The sequence below is a fragment of the Chelon labrosus genome, assembly GCF_963514085.1.
Source record: "Chelon labrosus genome assembly, chromosome: 7".
Lineage (NCBI taxonomy): Eukaryota > Metazoa > Chordata > Actinopteri > Mugiliformes > Mugilidae > Chelon > Chelon labrosus.
Window position 1 is genome coordinate 8,960,659 of NC_140343.1, and position 21,252 is coordinate 8,981,910.

The 21,252-nt window shown below is 41.7% G+C and overlaps 1 protein-coding gene across 1 annotated transcript in view; it reads right to left on the reverse strand.

The window, feature by feature from the left end:
• Positions 1-289: 289 nt before the first annotated feature.
• The window catches only part of ap1m3 (adaptor related protein complex 1 subunit mu 3), a 34,347-nt gene continuing 13,384 nt past the window's right edge, over positions 290-21,252 (reverse strand). Inside the window, exons 5-12 of the mRNA XM_084547688.1 lie at positions 17,900-18,047; positions 15,915-16,041; positions 10,698-10,840; positions 10,159-10,230; positions 9,769-9,927; positions 6,371-6,496; positions 5,112-5,187; positions 290-1,693 (exon numbers count right to left, since the gene is read on the reverse strand). Coding sequence (XP_084403814.1) covers positions 1,671-1,693; positions 5,112-5,187; positions 6,371-6,496; positions 9,769-9,927; positions 10,159-10,230; positions 10,698-10,840; positions 15,915-16,041; positions 17,900-18,047 — 874 coding nt within the window. The 3' untranslated portion in view covers positions 290-1,670. The remainder of the gene's footprint in view (positions 1,694-5,111; positions 5,188-6,370; positions 6,497-9,768; positions 9,928-10,158; positions 10,231-10,697; positions 10,841-15,914; positions 16,042-17,899; positions 18,048-21,252) is intronic.

A 21,252-nucleotide genomic window follows, 5' to 3' on the forward strand; every position in this document is an offset into this window, starting at 1 on the left:
TATGCCAAGCTGAGGTACTGCTTATGTATGTAGAGCATGAGAGCGGTATCAATCGTCTCATCTGACTTCCAGCAAGCATGCAAATGAGCGCATTTCCCAAAATGTCAAACTAATCCTTTAAAAGCATCACAGTCTGGTGCATCAAACACCTTTATCTTTTGAATATTTATGGCTCTCGTAGCGGATCTGTTCGCTAACGTGTCAAACTGTTGATGTTTTACATTTTTGGAGTTGCGGATCGTCATTTTACTTGTGTGGCCAAACTGCAAACGACAATAATACTCCAAAACAAGGTACAAAAAAGTGTTTATTTCCAAATATATCCCTTTGTTTCCTATGGACAAACAGTAGTTGATAAATTAAAAGGAAACACATTGTTTTTATTAAAAATCCCGATTATGAAACGATTGTAATAGAGGGTTTGTACTTAACAGCAGACATGTGGCAATAAGATGACTCAGGACTCTCTTCTGTGCTAATAGCAGTACAGCTGAGCTGACGCATGCACGACCGAGGGAGTGAACTCCACCACGAACCGAAGTATAAAAACAAAATAAAACAGTCACAACATATTGCCAAGGTACTGCAAATGAATCTCTGCATGTTATTTTACCTCTGTCCCCTTGTCCACTTCTTCTTTTTTTTTCCCACAAGGGAATTACAAGTACAGTATAAACAACAGATACAAATGTGAGAAAAGAAAATTCTCTCTCCCTTCCTCATTCCTTCAGCCTCGGCCTCAAAGTTGCACGCTGATTTCACAAGGACAAGGTTACAGGCCCTATGGGAGTGTGTCAACGGTATTATGTTACACTGCCAGTGCCTCCGACAATGTTGTGCCTTATTAATCATTGATCTGGTCGCTGGTGTTAGTCTCAGTGCACTGGGGATTATGTTCACGGTGCTAATGGTCATGATACACAGACGAACGTCTTAAGACAGCGAATGTATTATATGCAAATCTAGCAAATTCTATTGAGGAGAAAGAGCTGAATTAAAATGCATATGGACAAGGGTTAAAAACTGGACTCATTAAATCTGCTGATTGGTTTTGTGTAGTGGAAACTTCTCTACAGGGAAAAAAATGGATGGCACACTTATTTAAAAACAAAATCTGCAATATTTGTGGGCTTTTGCAAAATAAACATAATGACTGTTTACGGGCGCAGCAAAAATTGACTGGATTGCGAGTTACAGAGCAGAAAGCTAAAACTCTCAATGGACGAGCTGAAGGAACCAAAATAGCCTGTGTTTTAAATACTTTACTGGAATATTTCTTGAAGAAAACTAAATTAAAGATAAGGTCTGGGTCCAGAAACTGCGTGAGGATTAAAAGCAAGGAAATGAGATCTCGCCAGAACCAGATGGTGTCACAGAGTTATCAGTTCATTATTCACGTGTTAAAATGTGTTACCAGGGTCCTGAGGAATCCTTAAAAAAAATATGCACATTACAGGTCAGAGGTGACGTAACGCCATTTCCGGTTTGAGTTAGAGGAAGTTTGACATCTCGTTTCCATTCGGAGAGTGGGGGGAAATTTGCACTTGTCCACCTGCACTTGTCCTCTGCTGTCCGTTGCAGACAGGGAGCTGGAGAAATGGAGGGAGGAGAGACGAAGACAAACAGAGGAGAGAGAAAAAAATCCGTTCGTCTAGCAGCATCTGTGCCCTTTAGTTTGTCCGGAGCTGGTAATCTGCCAAGAAATGTAACAGCAGAGCATTAACGCGCTGCTTTCCTCCCCTCGTTGCCCCTGCACGTCGCATCGCTGCCATTATAAGCGCTATTAATTCCCCAAACAAGATTTGCACTGATGCTAGCTGCGGTGCATTCCAGCAAATTACATTACCAACATGTTAGACATTCCTGTCTTGTATGAAGAGTCTTATAATCTAATTATCACATTTATATGCACACTTCAGACTGAATTATGATGATGCACGTGTCTATCCACGTCCGTACACAAAAAGGCCACTACACCGCCAGAAGTATGTGGACACCACTACATATTTTTACTTTAGGTCAGACACATTTAGCTTAACTTAAGGGAAATATTAATTTGCATTCGTATGGTTCTATCAAAGAATTGACTGTATTTCAAATCAAATCATGTAATTCCCTCAAGTTCACCCCTATAGCGGCAGGTAGCAGGCTTTTGGACCTTAGGATCCCATACAGATAAGTGGATATTGAGTGGTTGTTTGATGTCTTGAGCGTAATAGCCTTACAATCAAGCTCTGAGATTGTGGGTGGCAAATAATATTGGTTATTTGTGTGAGAGCATGTTGAAGAAACAGGTGGGAGCAGTGGAGCAAAATGGATCGGACGATACTTTGGAGGAAGAGTTGTGAGGTCTTTTGAGTTTACAGATGGCAAATTGACTCCTGCATTTTTTTGTGATGTCCTTTGTATGCTGGTCAATGTCTGAGGCATTTGAAACTATGGAATGTCTACGTATGTTTGAGAGGATGTTGCTGGTCATTATGTAGCTCACAAGGGTTTCACGGAACAGGTCATGGTACCAAAAGGTTTTTAAGAAAGGCAACTGGACTTGTAGAGTTTTTTGAGAAGACATTTTCCTTCTGAGATATAATCATCAATTTACAGTTTACAATACAGCCCTAACTTCTGTCCCCAAGAAGTTTCAACCCCTGGACACTAATCGTGCCAGTTTCTGGTCGTTAACAGTGACAAGTCAAGCAAGTTTCTGATGGGCTACACCCACAAATGTTCCTATTTAAACCTCGACTTCCCACCAGTTTTTCTCAAAAAACTCTACAAGTGCAGTTGCCTTTCTTAAACACTTGACTACCCTGAACGTGACGTCCTGAGTGCGGCTTTCTGCAGAGAAATGGTTTCCTCAGTTTGGTATGGAAGTACATGACTGGCCTGCAGAGAGCCCAGACCTCAAACTCATGCATGCATCTGGCCTCATCACTTAACATCAGCTATCAAACTCACTCATGTTTGTTTTCTGGAGATGTTGTAGTCATCATAGATTGTTAGGCCCTACGTGGTTCCTAGCCTCTTAAGGGGTTGGAAAACTTTTCCTGACTATAAGGGACTGATGCAATCTGTCTACAATTACGACTATGGCAAAAAAAAAAATGTTACTGAGAGACCTGTAACTAAACTGTGTTTAGTATAGGAGATATGGGATTCAATCCTCTCAATATATATATAAAAGTATTTGAATCACTCAAAATGTTCTACATTTCTGCATAAAAAGGACTGAAAACATCTGTGATTTTAAATCCTGAAAGTAGACAAAGAGAACGCAACTAAACAAATAAAACAGAAATATTAGGCTTTTGTATTTGTTCTGGAATTGAACCAATATTACGTATTGGCTCCTGAACTAACGGATATGTAGAAATGAATTTGGTTCTGTGTCTGTCTATTTCCAGGACTCATTTTTACACAGATATGTAGATATTCTGAGTGGTGCAAACACTTTAAAGCGGCACAAGAGATATATGTTTTTATTAAAATAATACAACAGATATGCATTTGAATGACTGCTGTGTCAAAACTAATTGAGGATGCAGCACATGAATCCATGAAAAGAAAAAAATTGGCTGCAGGAGTTACAGGCTCATTTCTGTTTTTGATGCAAATCGATGGATAACAAAGGGATTGAGTGGTCAGCTGTAAAGTTATCTTGGACTATGTTGTGTGTCAATCAATTAAAGTTCTGGCATGGTTGTACCTCAGTGGCTAAAAGCATTGGCTTAGCTTCTATAACAGGGATCAAATCTCTGTCGTAATAATTCTGGACACAATAGTTCAGTATCCCCATTAAGATCCAATATGTGTCACCTTAAACATCCAGCTGCCGTTTATTGCTGCCTGATCCTATTCTGATCAGTCAGATATTAATAATGTCGTCTCTTACAGCTGTACGGTCCAACAACTAAATTCATCAATCATTAATGAGCCTCCAGTCTACAGTATCAGGGTATTATTTGATCAGAGTGAGAGTGTCTGTCTGTAGTGTTGAGTGAAATGTGATCATGGCTGTCTCCCTCCCAATGTTGCTGATGACAACAATAAGAGAAAATGTGATAGCCCTCTCTCCAGTGCCCCCAACTCCATCCCTGTTCTCTTCTTTAACTCATCTCTCTCTCTCTCTCTCTCCTTTGCGTCGTTGCTGATGTTACAGCAAGGCGACGGTAACCTTGGCATTTGCCGAGTGCCACCCTGGGAGCCTCCTGGCGCTCGGTGGCATCATTCAACCTCCGCAGCCCCTGACTCAGACCTGACAAAGTCAGGTAATGGATATGATTGATGTAATGGAGTCAGGTTCATTCCTGGGGCGGGTGGCAGGTATGAAACTTAAGGATTTCTGGCAGTGGTCCAGCAAAGGTATTGGGTTTCCATCTCCATATCATTTCCATTCGCCCCTCCCCCCCCTGCTGAAACTAGTAAGAAGAATTTTTCCTGCAGCCTCATCAGTATACTGCAGCTTTAATGTGGTAATGTGAAACGATGTGTTTGAACATCCGGCGTGTGTTTAAAGGAAAGATGTTGCTACGTATTTCAACACAGTAGAGGGCTGATACAAATTAAAAGCTGACAAACACTTCTTGTTGCTTGTCGTCCTTGGTGTCACCCTTGAGTCTGACAGATGTGGGTTCATTCCCAGGGCAGCAACTGAGTCTTGAGATCCCGGGTGTTCGATTTGCTACACAAAGTTTCACTGTTCCTACTCATAACCAAGTCTGAACAGAGCCAGAAGGTTTGTAAAGTTTCGATATCTTGGCAACCTGCGGTGTGTTTCTATGGCCCGTGGTGATAGAGCCAGGCGATGGACAGCAACAGTAAACAGCTAGGTTCATTCAAGGGGCACACGCTGAATACCGAGGCAGAAGGACGGACCTCGGGGTGACCTCCGATCCACTAATGGATTTGGACTTGAAACCGTCCTGCTTTTGAGGAATGTAAGATGAGAATTTAAAACTCTCAAAAGGCTTAACATGAATTCGTACATCCTGCACAATGTCAGCCTTGTGCACTTTTTTAAATTCCTTAACTATACAATCAAACCAAAATCAAGCTGGCGATCTTCAGTGTCTGTTTGTGTTGGTGTGTATTTCAGTGTGTTATTTTCTCACCTCCACTTTGCGTGATGTAGCGCACCCATGGCAGCGCCTGGTAACCACTCTTCTCTATGATCTTTAGGTAGCGCACCTGGGGAACACAGAGCAGTTAAATATAGTTATCATTTCATTCATTCACGCACCATTTACCGTACATAGTCAGGGTGCTGCGGTGTGCTCCCCCTGCAGCTCACTTACACCAGATGTAACCTTCACTTTGATGTAATTTCTTTCAGATAAACGAGGGATTTATTTATTTTTTCTTCTGTGGGTTAAAAGAATTATTCTGTTTCCAGCTCAGTGTTTTTTCTTCTGGGAGTCCATTAAAGTAGCTTTGTGTGATTTAGAGTTTTAAAGAAATCCTTAATTGTCTCATTCTGTCTGAAATCAGGCAATATTATGTCTGGACTCTTTTAGGGAGGGTCCTAAAAGCCTGTTTTCATCTCATTTGTAGCCTTTGTGGAAGCCTTTGCTTGTGAGCTCATTTTCATCCTCCGTGGATCTTCTGAAACCAAACTGAAACCAAACAAATCACATCATTTCTCATACATCGTTGGAAATGGCAACATCAAAAATCCATTTGTGCATGTTGGAGCCTGAACTCTGTTTGTCGATCATCACCCTTGTATTTTGTAAGATAACGGTGGTTATTTGTGTGTATAAAATACTACTTATACTACTGTTTTGCAAGAACGTGAACATTTATCAAGAATAGTTGACATTTTAAAGAAATCTCATGTTGCAAAAGACGCTTGGAGCCGACTGTTCAGAGGAGTCTTTTGGCTCAAAGAGTTTACTTTCACACATGTTTATCTTGTTATTTAAAACTGTGTCCACATTTAATATGACATCAGACACTGCACCATTATGTATATGGTGGAAAAAAAGGAAAAGCATTAAAAGATCACCCTTAAGCTAAACTAAGAATTCAAAATGAAGATGCATTTTTACACGTCTAAAAATACTTGTGTGTTTAATTTTGGAGATATACATTTGTCACAAAACCTGAAGCATCTCAAGTCTATAGCTATAATCAGGTAGTAGTTTTGCTGCAGTGGATGAATTCCTCAATGGATTGTGAGCTGAGACAAAGGGTGTGATGAACTTCCCAGGACTGTGAGAAGACTTAATAAGTTATCTATTTAGACTGAGCCGTTCTCATCGAGGTCCACCCATGTGTGAATGTTAAGCGCTGCACTGTTGAAGCTGCAGCTCAAAACTAGGGAGTAGGACTAAAGAAAGACTGTGTAGTGAGTGCTGATAAAGTGTCCTACCTGAATCCCAGACACAGTGAAATAGGGGATCTCAAAATTAACCGTGATCGGTCTCTTTCCCTCCAGCTCATCACTCTCCACGCTGGGTAGCCCAAAATGTGCCCGCATCACGTACTCCTTACCACCCTAAACACACACACACACACACACACAAACAGAAAAGACCACAAAGTTGTTATTGCGCCTGATAAGCCACTAAATTCAGCGTGATGCAGTTCATAAAGCCTTTCAAATAACACTGTTTACTTTGTTGATGAGTTCTATTCCCAGGTGTCCGACTCTAATTAATACAAGGTTACTTTGTCCAAAAACAAAATAAACTCTTTATTGATCGCAAACAAGAGGACACTCTCTTCTACTGAATCACTTTACGGAAACTTATCTCCAACAGAAATTCGTAAAACTAGTTAATCATTAAAACAGAAGGAAATTGTGAAACATACCAAACACTATATTGCCAAAAGTATTGACTCACCCATCCAAATAATTGAATTCAGGTGTTCCAATAACTTCCATGGCCACAGGTGTATAAAATCAAGCACCTAGGCATGCAGACTGCTTCTACAAACATTTGTGAAAGAATGGATCGCTCTCAGGAGCTCAGTGAATTCCAACGTGGTACTGAGATAGGATACCACCTGTGCAACAAGTCTAGTCGTGAAATTTCCTCGCTACTAAATATTCCACAGTCAACTGTCAGTGGTATTAAAACAAAGTGGAAGCGACTGGGAACGACAGCAACTCGGCAATGAAGTGGCAGGCCACGTAAAATGACAGGGCAGGGTCGGTGGATGCTGAGGTGCATAGTGCGCAGAGGTCGCCATCTTTCTGCAGTCAATTGCTACAGACCTGCAAACTTCATGTGGCCTTCAGATTAGCTCAAGAACAGTGCGTAGAGCACTTCATGGAATGGGTTTCCATGGCCGAGCAGCTGCAACCAAGCCATACATCACCAAGTAAAATGCAAAGCGTTGGATGCAGTGGTGTAAAGCACGCCGCCACTGGACTCTAGAGCAGTGGAGATGCATTCTCTGGAGTGACGAATCACGCTTCTCCACGAATCTGGGTTTGGTGGTTGCCAGGAGAATAGCACTTGTCTGCATTGTGCCAAGTGTGAAGATTGGTGGAGGGCAGATCATGGTTTCAAAGGAACTCTGAATGCTATATGCATACCAAGAGGTTTTGAACAATTCCATGCTCCCAACTTCGTGGGAACAGTTTGGTGATGACCCCTTCCTGTTCCAACATGATTGCACACAAATGCACAAAGCAAGGTCCATAAACACGTGGATGAGCGAGTTTTGTGTGGAAGAACTTGACTGTCCTGCACAGAGTCCTGACCTTAACCTGACAGAACACCTTTGGGATGAATTAGATCAGTGTCTGACCTCACAAATGCTTTTCTGGAAGAATGCTCAAAAAATTCCCATAAACACTCTCCTAAACCTTGTGGAAAGCCTTCCCAGAAGATTTGAAGCTGTTACAGCTGCAAAGGGTGGGCCGACGTCATATTAAACCCTATGGATTGAGAATGGGATGTCACTTAAGTTCAAGGCAGATGAGCGAATACTTTTGGCAATATAGTGTATGTGCACTGAATTTGTTGATTTGAACTTTGGTTTTACTTGACTTTAAAGTCCACAAAGGTGCTGGTTTCAAATAATATTTCTAAATTGAGTTCAGATTAGACCTGTCCGATGATGCTCTACAGGATAAAAATCAAGTCAAAAATACTACTTACTGAGAGTTTAACACTAACAAATCTTATGTAATCCGCTTTGTCAGGATTTAATGAACCGTAGCTTAGCAACTAAACAAAACAACCCACCAGCCGTTATTGCACCCTTCAAATGTTTGTGTAAGTGGCTCCACCTTTGTTCAAACTGAACCTTTCCCACTTCAAACCAGCCAGAAATCACAAACACAGACACTCTCTTCTTTGAAACAACTGCAGGAGAAAATTGTGCATTCGTGCAGGACCCCATCTGTCGACCTAAAAAGCTCATTAAGGTTTCCAGAAGCCTTAATAAACTAAGAAACTGACACACAAAATAATCCTTCGTTGAGCTGCATTTAAAACCTGTTTTTCACCCCTATTAAATCTAAATCTGACAAGGAAACATTTGTGTCTTTCATAACGGTAAAACACACCTATAGCCATCCTGATGGAGCTGAAGGTCGGTGGACTTTAACACTTCTCACAACAAGCCACCGCTTTCCGTCCGTTTCCTCCATCGTATATTACAAACATTAACCATGGTTTCTTGTGAGCGTATGGGATTATACATAGTTCAAAGGTGGATACTGAGGCAGAAAAACATCTTCTGCAGAGTCTAGCTGGATAACAATATGTCACGGCTAGCGGCAATCCTTAACCCTCCTTGACAGGCCGATGGTGTAATGAATTACTGAGGAGATATCAGAAGTTGGCAGATAAAAGGAACCTCGGCTGAATTAATGCCAGTTTTTAAAAGTCAGTTAAATTTTTCTTTTGAAGAGGCTACAAAGCAGAGACTGACACAGAAACTTGAAGAAGCGGTGGTGAGGAAATGGAGGGATGTTTTTCTGTGTGCTGTGTAGGAGGTCAGTCACGATGTGACAAATGGCTGCTGTCTCATATTTGTAAGAGTCACAACACAACTTCATTTTTTGACACTAGGATGGTAGACATGCATTGTACTAATCCCTATGCTTTTAAAACTAAACTTTGGAGACTAAAAATCTCAAAATGTATGTATAGTGTGTTTATGTCCAGAAACAAAACAAGACAAATGCAGATTTTGCGCCATCTGCTGCGTATTTTTGGTTTAAACTAAATTATAAACATGAGCCTAACTTATAGTACATACACTGATCAGGCATAAGATTAAAACCACTGACAGGAGATTTGAAAAACATCGAGCATCTTGTGACAATGCAATGTTCTGCTGACCTGGTATTCATGTGGATGTTACTTAGACATGTAGCACCCACCTAGACCAGACCAGGCACCCCCACCCCATAGCAAGGACCGATCAAATATCTGTGGGGCCCCTCTTCTCAACCAATAGGACCCAAAGACCCCCCACTAACAACATTGTATTCCCAGACACCACAGGACACCCTCAGAAGGTCCATCTCCATTCTCTGATGAGTCACAACTGTTTTGGAGGCACAAGGGAGACCTACACAAATTAGGCATGTGGTCATAATGTTATGCCTGATCGGTGTATATAACTGTGTGTCTTTTCCCGCTCTTATTTGTTTTACAATTTGCGGACAAGACCCCTCTTCTGTGCATTTGTGAGCTCTTCTGTTGACTCTTAAAAGTTATGGAACGAGCTAACAAGGCTGTTCTACAGCATCGTTATGCATTCTAAGTTGTGAACTGAGTAGTGTAGTTTAAATGGCACACTAACAGGGAAGGATTTGATGTTCCACTGCACCACGTTCTTCTCGGGCACCCACTTGGCGCTGCCTGTACTCGTCTTGAACTTGGGTGAGTCAGCATCGCTGGGCACTGGCACCAGAATGGACACATTGTTGGCAGTGGACCGACTCTTGAACTGACTTCGAGCCTACGGATGGTGACAAAAGGAGGACAGAGTTCAATCGGGATCTTTACAGCAAAAAGAGCACTCACCAATTCAAACGTCATTGCTGTAGGGAGAGAGCGTAGCTTGTTAGTTTGAGTCCATCAAACAGACGGTAAGCCGCAAAGCACTTGAGATGCATGCGCCATAAATACTAAATAAGTTGGTGTGCTTTTTATGAGTGTGTATTTGAGTTTGCGTGTCACTCGTCATTACCTTCACCTTGATCTCCACGCGGCTGTGAGAGAACTTCTCAATCACGCTCTCGATCCATATGAGAGGCTTCACCTGTCAGGGGGAAAGTGAGAGAGAGTGTGAGCAAGGTCAAAACTGCAAGTGCATCACTAACGCACATCACTACAGGGACAGAGTGGATGAGAGAGCGGGAGCGACAACAAGATATTGTGCTTGTACAAGGGGGTCAATAACTTCATCCTGGTTTCAGATACCTGGAGGAGTCCTTAAAACCTGATTATTCCACCAAGAAGTGGTAACTGGGACACGACTCAAGACTCAATAGATGATGTAGGAACATGATGTAGGACTCTGATTAGCGTGTAAATGTAATGTCATCTAAACTTAAATGGAACAAACACGTGAAAACAGATATACACAAATATGAGCACATTTCATGTGTAGACACATTTGAGGCTCTGACACCAGAGTGTGAAACAAATAAGACGTGTGCTCTTGGTGGTATGCAGGTGGTGCGCCTGTGTTCTTTCAGAAGATCTGTTTTCGTGTGTCCCGCTCACTGTAGTGTTGAGGCGGTAGGACATGAGCTCGCTCTCGCCGTCGGGGGGGATGAAAGAGATGGTGCGGTCGTTCTCAAAGCGTGACAGACGGACACACTGATGAAACTTCACGTCCTCCAGCTCCACCGCCTTGCTCTTCTCTCCTGACACACACACACACACACACAAAAAAAAAATTGAGAGCTTTCCACGCAGCCTTGGGGAAATCAAGGTCAAGGTAATGATGACTGACAAACATTCACTCAATCTCCCTCGCACACGGACACACACACACGCTGTAGTAGCAGTGTGCTACCAAATCCATCTGCCCTCTCCTTGTCCCCCCACTGAACAATTATTTTGCTGCCACACACAAGCATGCGCTCAGTTTGCCTTCAGTACCTGCTGCCATCATCTTCTCCCCCTCCCACCGACACCCTGTCAGCTGCCTCACATACACTCACACTCACAACAAAGCACTCAAAACAACATGAATGATTGTTGTAGAATTTGCAAGAAAACTGGTCACTAGAAATGTTCTGTCTGCATTTAAGAAGTTATTTCTCCGTCATTACTCTGGCAAATACTACATGTAACAGTTTATAGTAGTTTCTACTTGACAAATAAACAGTAGATCTGCGTTATGTGTTTATTTACACCTGAAAGCTCACGTACAAATCTTTGCAGTGGGATATTTTGCATTGATTACTATCATAACTGCAAACTGAACCTGTTTCACACCTGCTGTTTACGACGGGATGCAACTTAAATGACGCAGGTGTGAAACAGGTTCAGTTGTTTGGTTATTGTACAATGATGCAAAAATTAAACAAAACACATAAACAAAGAGGAACAGAAGTGGTCAATCGATACTACTGATACTACTAATAAATTAAAACGAGAACAAAGGAAGAACTTTGCAGAAGTTTAAGTACAATGAAGTTCTCAAAAACAGGCCAATATTGCTCATGTAAGTGCTCATCCAAAACAGGTTTGAGTGGCACTCCTAAATCTACAGTTACTAGACACAGTTCTAAGTAATTCTGCAGTAATATAAAATCAAAAGCGATCGCCTGCTCCAAAACGAGACGGCTGATAATCCTAATCTCTCTAGAAAACAAAAGTAGCTCAAAAGCTCGATTCTAAAAAGGCAACTAGCAACAATTTTCTCTAACTGACACTGAGGCAAGCTGTTCTTCCGTCTCTACACACAGCTGCCTCGAATCTACGATGCTTTTAAACCAGTTTCCCTGATGGAGCATGCAGCATCGTGAATGGTGGAGTGGTTGAAGATGAAGGTGGATCAGGGAGGAACCAGTTGTCCAGTTGATGCAGATTAAATACAGACAGAAACAAATGGAAATACTTGAGGCCGTAACACAATTAGCCTCCTGAAGAGTATCTACGATTTGCAGAGGACAGTAATTAAATACAAAAATAACACAGTTGTTCTACATATGTGGTCTACTGGGAGCAGGCTTGGTAGCACAGCCTTAATCATTTCTTTCTAATTATGTAATTTAGTCTTTAAAAAAAGTTTTGCGTACAATTATCGGATCTGTATATAGACTATGGACTACCTGCAACAAAAGCAAAATGTGACGCTGCCTCACATCACCTATATGTGGACAGAAACGGTATATTCGTTCTGCATAAATGGAAATAACTCTTCTTACCAGCGAGTGGCAGTAGTTTACATATTTGTCAATCAAAGGGGGGAGAACTACTTGCTGGGAGTCTAGGAAGCTGGGAAACAAAACTGTGATACAGAGGTGGCCTCTGTATTCTTTGCGAGTATGGCTGTTCAGGTGAAATGACAAACAAAAAGAGCCTCCTGTGTGGCCTTTGAACTTCTGTGTCTTCTCGTGCACCGTTTTTTCTAAGCTCATCAGCCAATCAAAGCAATCTGTGCAGTCTACCTCCAATTCAATATGCTTAATCGGCTGAAAACGCGTTGCAAATACTACAGCAACCAACGCTCACCGGTGTCCCAACGTCAGCAAGCGGCCGCCTATCCACGGTGTCAAAACAAAAAGGGTCTGTGCACTTCACTGGTTATCGAAACAACCAACTGATGTCCTCTTGGTTGACCGATCAATAAGCTACAAATTAATTACTATAAGGGACACGAGCAGAAGCTGCCATAGGCAAAAAGGCTGTGACAACTAGATCATCTGCACTACGAACAAAATCCCTGTAAAGAACGGAGAAAGATAACAATAGACAGTCATCAGGGCGACTTCTTCAAAGGCAGCATCTGAAGTCTGCTGGAGGAAGCCCGACGTTCACCTCCACTGTGGTTAATGAAGGGTGCTGAGTGGTGGAAAACTGCTCTAATGACTGTGGGCCTGTGAGCCTTCAGCTAAATCCCCCATTCAACAGTGAGCTAAACCCTGCTTCACTTGCTCCGAATGCAAACCCGGGCCGGGACTGAGGCCTGTCAGAGAAAATGTATGCGAGTGTGTATTTGTGTACGCCGCTTCCTTGTTCATTGTTCTCCGTTTCGAGCGTGTGCGTACGTGCATGTCTGAGTTTGCAGATGTGTGTAACGTGCTCCTTTCTCTATTGATTTCGCTTGTATAAGTGTGTGCGACTGTGTGTGTGCATGTGACATTTCTTAATGCACGAGTGGCGACTAGATGAGGTCAGGTCTAGGGGGAGCACAGCACTCCAGGTCAAGCAAAGCTGGGAAGCCCTTTAGAAATGTTTTTATGTCCATAACACACACACACACACACACACACACTGTACACACACACACTAAAGCTTGCATGCAGAATTATCAAGATGAGACAGGAAGGAAAGGTCGTATGGGACGCTCTCTGTCATCGCTTCGACCTGAGAGGCTGGAAGAAGAGACAGCTGTTTGTGTACATGTCAGCTGAGGATTGAAGATGGAGCCGCGTCCCCTGTGGTTCACCTTTAAGACTGCTCTCACCTGCTTCCATGCTTTTAATGCACAGCAGCAGACGTGAGCAACCTAATCTGTTTTCGGTCTTAAAACAAACAAACAACAAAAAAGGCACAGGAAACCAATTAATAATCACATTTAGTAAATGCTCAAAGCATCTTACGAACTATTTAATCTTCTTAAATGTGAAGATTTGTTCCTGTTCTTTGTTTAATGAGGTTGTTAAAAAATAAAAGACATATCTCCATATTTTTCGTTGTTGGTTAGACATAATTAAATGTGTCACCTTGGGCATTTTTACGAGACTGTGACATTTTATGGATAAGATGATTAATGGAGAAAATAATAAGCACGTTTGCCGGAAATAAAAACAACTGTTAGTTGCAGTCCGCATAGCCCGCAGCTCATACTGTCATCATAAAGGGTAAGAAACCTTTTGAAATCTTGACGCAAAACAAAAGAACTCACATCCACCAGATTCAAACAAAAGGCAGCTAAGAAGGAACTTTTATAAATCCTGTGAATGTATGAGCAGCTGCATACACTCAAGTGTTATAAATGTCTATATATATCAGATGAAAAGCGGCTCCAACACTATGATACTCATCTGTGCTTCCTAGTGGTAACAATTCTGGACTTCTGCCAGTGGAGGGCAGTATTAAATGATTTATACTCATTCTCACACTTAGGCTGCATCCACGGAGGATAAAAAATAATATGTGCATCCACGAATGGCTGGGAAATGATATGTAAAAAAGTGTAACCGCTGAAGATGAAAGTGCAAAACACATGCGAATATTTGTATTAAAATTCAGCGTGAGTGTGTGTTTGCATCTGCCACTGTGTTTGATCATTACTTCTGATCATTATTTGAGGGGATATGTTATTTCCCAGACATCTACGACACAGCAGGGGGATTGTGGGCTGCGTACACCGGATAGCCACAGACCCTCACCTTTCATCTGCAGGGCTGTAGCCCGGGGTGGGGATTAAGTCTGAGGCAAAGAGGCTAGACAGTGATGGAGCCTTTCCCCTTCAGTGAGGAACAGCGGGGGGGGGGGGGGAAGAAATGTAGGCAAAGGAGAGGACGAAAAAGAGATAGAGGAAGAGGATGTGCAGGGTTAGGGGGAGATGTAGCAGTGGGAAACATTGATGGAAAAATGTCATGGGTAGAGAGGGGGAGGTAGAGGAAGGGTGAGGGCTGTGGATGGGATTAAGACAAAAAAGAAGAGGTAAAGCATGAGAGCGACTTCAAGGTGAGTGAACAGGCTCTACCAATTTTAAAACTGAAGTTGTAAATGTATCTTGTTTACATGCAGGAATCAGCCACTATGAGGTGAGTGTGTGAAATAAAATGTATCGGTGTTTTACACAATGTGATAAAACTTATGTTCTCAAATAAAGAGCGGTGATAGCAAGAAGAGCTAGTTCCAACCATACACTAGCAATATTTTTATATTATGCTTGAATCCATCTGAAATGTTTTGGTTTAGTTTCTTACACAGATCCTGTGCAGACCCTAATAGGCAGTTTATACTTCTGCGTTAAGTTGATGCACAGGCTACGGCGACAATGCAGATCCCTACGCAGACCTTAGTACCATAGCTGACGTGCACCTCCCCAGAAATGTAACTACATTTTGCAGCGACACAGAGTGCAACAGCTGTGATTGGTCCACTTGGTATTAGCGTGTTTCCACTTTAGTATTTCCGGATGTTACTCTATCTCCGCAATTTTCCAATTGATTGTTTTGGATCAATAAATAAGGAACTCATCGACGAAAAGTTAACTGAGGAGGTTCGTAGATACAAATGTTTGTATGACTTGAAAGTTTCAGACCCCATTGTTGAAAGTGAAGCAGTAAGTAGAAACAAAAATGAACCCGACTGGCAAAAAAGACAAAGCGCAGACTAGCGTTTGGGCGGCGTATTTACAGAGCGAGCCAGACTGACGAGCGCACAAGTATAAATGGTTTGCACCGGCGTAGGCTACGTGCGTAGGTTACAGCGTCTATGTCCCGGGGAGGTATAAACTGACGCCCTTGAGGATTTTTACACCTTTCTGTACAGTTTACACTGGTGACATAAGTAAAAGCCAAAATAAAACCAACAACATTTGAAAGCAACAATATCCAGTGTTGTCAACACATGCAGATGAAAGTATTGTACTTAAACGATCCATTATCCACTCATTTCAAAAGCTCCTCCACACGGCTTTTTGTTAAATGTATTATACCAGTATAAACCCCTTCATTATTATTCTGCTTATGTCCACAGACGATGAGATTGTTCCGCCGAACGGCTGCAGGCACTGAATCTGTTACTTACTGCCGGTGATCTCAAACAACACTTTGTCGTTGAGGCCCAGTCGAAGTTCAGGCATCCCCGAGAGGACCACTTTGAGCTTGATGCTGCCCACAATTTCACTGCGCAGGACACCGCCAGTGGCACTCACCTACACACAGAACACATCATATTTTGACATTACAATTTGAATATTCGTTTTATAATAACAATAAAATGTGCCCACCGTGTGTGTGACAGTTTCCTACACATTTTACAGGCTTAATTAATTGTATAGAGAGAAACCAAACCAACCATTAAGCAGATACAAACAGACTGAGGAACAAAACTGAAAGGATCTCAGCACACAGTGTGAAATGTAAGTGAGGCACTGATGTGAAAGACATTAAAGAATCACTGGAAACATTTAAAGGAAAAAAAAAGTCCCTGGTCGCATAAAAAAAAAAAGGAAGTTGAAACAGCAGCTCACTAGCATTGTTTAAATCCCTACACCTCATCATTTTCCCCTTGACTCATAAAAACCTGTGGCTGTATGTCGAATTGTACTTGTGGTGTTGCTTCAAGGACAAGACATATGAGAGGAGAGGAGAGGGCTTTTAAAAGATGCCGCATGTTCATGTATACAAATGTGTTCTTTTAATGCAGGTAACCTTGAAGAACTTATAAAATCCACTAACTCGGTCAATAACATCACATGATCACACATAACATTATGACCACCTTCCTAATATTGTGCAGGTCTCCCTTGTGCCTCCAAAACAGTTGTGATTCATCAGAGAATGGACATGGGCCTTCTGAGGGAGTCCTGTGGTGTCTGGTTTGGGATCTAGGGAATTTGGAGGCCAGGTCAACACCTTGTGCTGTTTTTCATGTTTTTTTTAGTTGTTCTTAAACTCTTTTTGTGTCTGTGTTGCCATCAAGGAGTGTAATTGCTATGAGGTGGAGGTGCCTGGTCTGGTCTAGGTGGGTGGTACATGCCTAAGTAACATCCACACGAATGACAGGTTCAAAAGTTTCCCAGCAGAACATTAAATTATCACAAGATGGTCAATGTTACTCACTTCTCCTGTCAGTGGTCATAATGTTGTGCCTGATCGGTGTATATTTGCACACATCTGTTGTCATTTTAACTGTCTTAAAAAACATGCTGTAGTTTCACTTATACAATGAATACAGGCTTAAAGCGCAGACCTTCAGGTCTATTTCCAAAAGAGAAAGAAAGAAAACAAACTGAATATTGTATTGAAAATAAAAGAATAGGGGATTATTGACATGAGAGAACATTTCCTCTACGTTTCAATTCAAGGAAAGAGGAAAACTGTCTGGAGGAGTCAAAACAAACCAGGGTTGTATTGTAACATTTTGACGATCTATTTTAACCAGAGTTGGTCAAGATAATAATCCAGAAGTTTCAGACGGTGGATCAAACAATGGATGATGACAGATAAAGAAAATAGAACTGATTCTGCTCACATGGTCTAATTACAAACACAGAAGATTAAAAGTCTTTTACAAAGTTTTGTGTGATGTAAAAAAAACAATGAAACAAAGATAAATCATATCAGAACTTTTGAAGAACACAATGACCACGTACCCAATGCCAGTGGAAACTAATAAGAAAGAAAAAGAAAAAAAAAAAAACACCTAACGAGATGTGCACATTCAAGCAGTTAAAATAAAAATATAGAAGCATGTCGTTTTAACAGGGTGTATTCATGGTGTATTTTTTTTAAAATTCTTTTTATGCCCTTATTTTTAATAAGTATTAGTGGATAAAGACAGGAAGTAATGTGGTGAGAGACAGGGGAGGATATGCAGCAAATGACTCAGGCTAGAATTGAACCTGTGCCACTGCAGAGAGGACTATATCCTACTGTACGTTTTTATGATGCATTCAGGTTCACTTCTTGCAACTTTATTCATTCATTGTTGTGCTGTTAATGTGAATCTGAGCTAGCTATTAGCATGACATGTTTTTAGCTGTTCAATAAAGCAAACAGTGCTCTCACCAGAAGATTTACTGACTCTATGACGTCCATGAACACTTCATTCTTCCTGTACTTGATGCCCTCTGACCGCCAAGACACAGCATTGGTGACGGTTGCAGGAGGTCGAGGGGCCCCGACCTCTAGTTTATGGCCCTGCTGGGTGATGTACCTGAAATAGACAAAGATGGAGAGAAGGTGTGAGGTAGCTCAAGCTGTGTCCAAAGCCAGTCTGTAATCCTGCTGAGTGGGACGCCTGAAAATCCGTGATTTCAGGTGTCCCACTCAGCAGGATTACAGGCTGGCTTTTGACGCAGCTTGAGCTGAAGATTCATCACACTAGTTTAAAGAATAACAGGCTTTAAGGCGTTTCAGAGAGACAGAATGTCCTCATTTTGAAGAAGCCGCTGTAATAGCTCAATCTACTTTAAAGCCAGATATCTGCACAGAGGATTAACAAACAAGTAAGATCCTTAACTTCAAGAAATCTAAAGAGGAAATGCAGCCAACAGGATGTGCGTTTATCTCCCAACCCAATCTCTCTTCGTGAGCGCTTTTCAAATTTTGCCTTAATCACGCCTCGTGACTTAAAACAAATAAGTTACTCCAGTGTAAATTAATTACAGGAGCTTTGTGTTCACGTTGTAGGAAGATTATTCATGGATGTAATTGGAAAATACAGATTTACATAAATCCATTGTGCCACGGACAATAACAAGCATTCATTATGAAAAACTAAGTATTCCTTGGGTAAATAAAAGCATCAACTGTCTTAAGGGATCACTGGACCATGAGGAAACAGTGGAACAACTTTAATATACTTAAACTCTCAAACAATTCAAAGCTTTGATGGGCAGCCTTTGTTGTTTTTTTTCTTTCTTTTGATGGTAGAAAATATTCTGCTGAAGCGCGTTACCATGCAGAGATTGAACACACTGCCTCCTTTGGAAAGTTAAGACGCTGAAACACCACATAATATATATATAAATTCTGATGGTACACAAAATGACAACTAGCAACTTTGGTCTTGCTGAACAGCTGAAGAAAAGGCAGGACCCATCTGGCTCTTTGACTGCTGCCGTGTTCACCAGCTTGTCGTTAAATTGGTCTATCAGCTGTTTGGTGCTGGCAGTGAGCCTACAGTATAAGTAGATAAGACTTCTGAGAATAAAGGCGCTTCCAGATAATTGCCCCAGTGCCCACATCTAACTAAACCACTTCTACTACTTATTACTGCTGCTTTTTTTTTTTTTTTTTTTTTGGGATGCATATACGAGCAGCACACATTCTCGCCTGCCTTCAAACCTAAGCCAGAGACAAGATCAGCACAAAAATGAACGTCTGAAATGGATCTGAGTATGCCCCTTCCAAACCAAACCTGGACATGGATCATTATCCTGCGCCCACACATGATACGCCACATTACCCCCTTATCAACTTGCTCTCAGTATACGGAGTACTAAGTGTGGAAGCACACCGAAACCAAATGCTGAAGTTGAAGATCTAAAATTAAAACTGAAAAACACCACGAGGCTGAGCTGACTTGAAGAGAACTGCAGCAGTCGGGTGATAATTCTCCGGGCTCATTTCTACACACAAAGTCGTTTGATCTATACAAACATTGATTGGTGCAGCTTTAAAAACGTCGATAAGGTAATCAATAACGAATATGAGTCGAATATACTCCACTTAATTAAGTCTGGCAGTCACGGTGGCATAAACAAATCAGTTTGTTCCATTTCTGTCTGCCCGTCCATCTATCCACATCCAGGAATTGAGCACTTGAACTCATCTGTTAGTGTAAAAGTGAGTCGGTATATTTTACCTCTCCTCCCCGACTCCAGGGAGCCATAATGACTTGTCATGAGAATAAGATGGAGCTGTACTTAGATAAACAACATGTGACTAGGCCTGTTTTTACCCAAACACCTGCCCCCCCCCCCCCCCCCCCCCCCCAAACAGTTTACGACTCACTGGCCTCATTTCCACTACGGAGCCGTCTGGATTTTTATGCCATCAAATCATCTTTTCCAGGAATATATATTTAGGTATTCCAGTTTGGGGTTATCAATTATTTTGTAAAATTTAAACTGTATTTAAAAATGAAATAAAATACCTATGAAAAATGTATACACTGATCTGCCACAACATTAAAACCACTGACAGGAGAAGTAAATATCATTGACCATCTTCTGACAATACGATGTTCTGCTGGGAAACTTTTGGACCTGGCATTCATTCATGTGGATGTTACTTAGACATGTAGCACCCACCTAGAACAAACCAGGCACCCCCACCACTTAGCAATGACACCCCTTGATGACAGCAGCCTGTCACAGTTACACATACAAAAACGGTTTAGGAATAACTCAGAAAAACTTGAAGAACACCACAAGGTGTTGATCTGGCCTCTAAATTCCCTAGACCCCAAACTGATCAAGTATCGGTGGGATGATCCACAGAGCCCCCCTCCCCTCAACCCATAGGACCCAAAGGCCCCCCACTAAAAAACATTCTGTTGCCAGACACACCAGGACACCCTCAGAAGGCCCATGTCCATTCTCTGATGAGTCCCAACTGTTTTGGAGGCACAAGGGAGATCTACACAATATTAGAAAGGTGGTCATAATGTTATGCTTGATTGGTGTATTTTTCCATGCGTGATTATGTTACTTGACAGAGGGGATTGAGTAATATGATGAATCTAAAGTACTTACAGTTAGCGACACCATGGCTCTACATGTCAATGATTTGTGTAGTAAGTGAAGCATACACCTCAAGAAAACAAAACCCACTCTAGCTGCTTCAGATTCTGAGTGGCTGGTGGTGTCGACCTACACTTGAACTTGACTACGGAGAAGTAATCAATAGGAGTAGATACAGATGTCATGCAGCCTTAGTTCGCCTTAAATTCACCTCCATCTATTTCTCACCAAGTGCATTAAAAGGCAAACTGCACTGAAGCTCTCGCTCATCTCCTTCTCTGTTCAATCCCCGACCTCCTCCTCCTCTTCTTCTTCTTCTTCTCCTCCTCCACTTTTGTCTCTTCTGCTATTTTCAGTCGTGCTTCACCTTTTCTTCACCTCCATGTTTTCCCCAGATACAATGACATACTACTGACTGAACGCTCCACAAATTTACTGTTCTCGAGTTCCTCTTCTTGAAAAAAAGGCAAAACAAATGCCAGCTTCCTGATTTAATTCAATCTTTAGCAGCTGCATCTGCAGTTTTCAGTTAAATAGAGAATATTGTCTTGTGTCATATCTGTGACACTAACCCAACCAGTTATCCAAATATATAGATTTTTAGATGCTAGATGCCTTTCATTAAAAAATGAATAGACAGTGCAGAATTAAGAAGAATATGTTGCTGTAAAA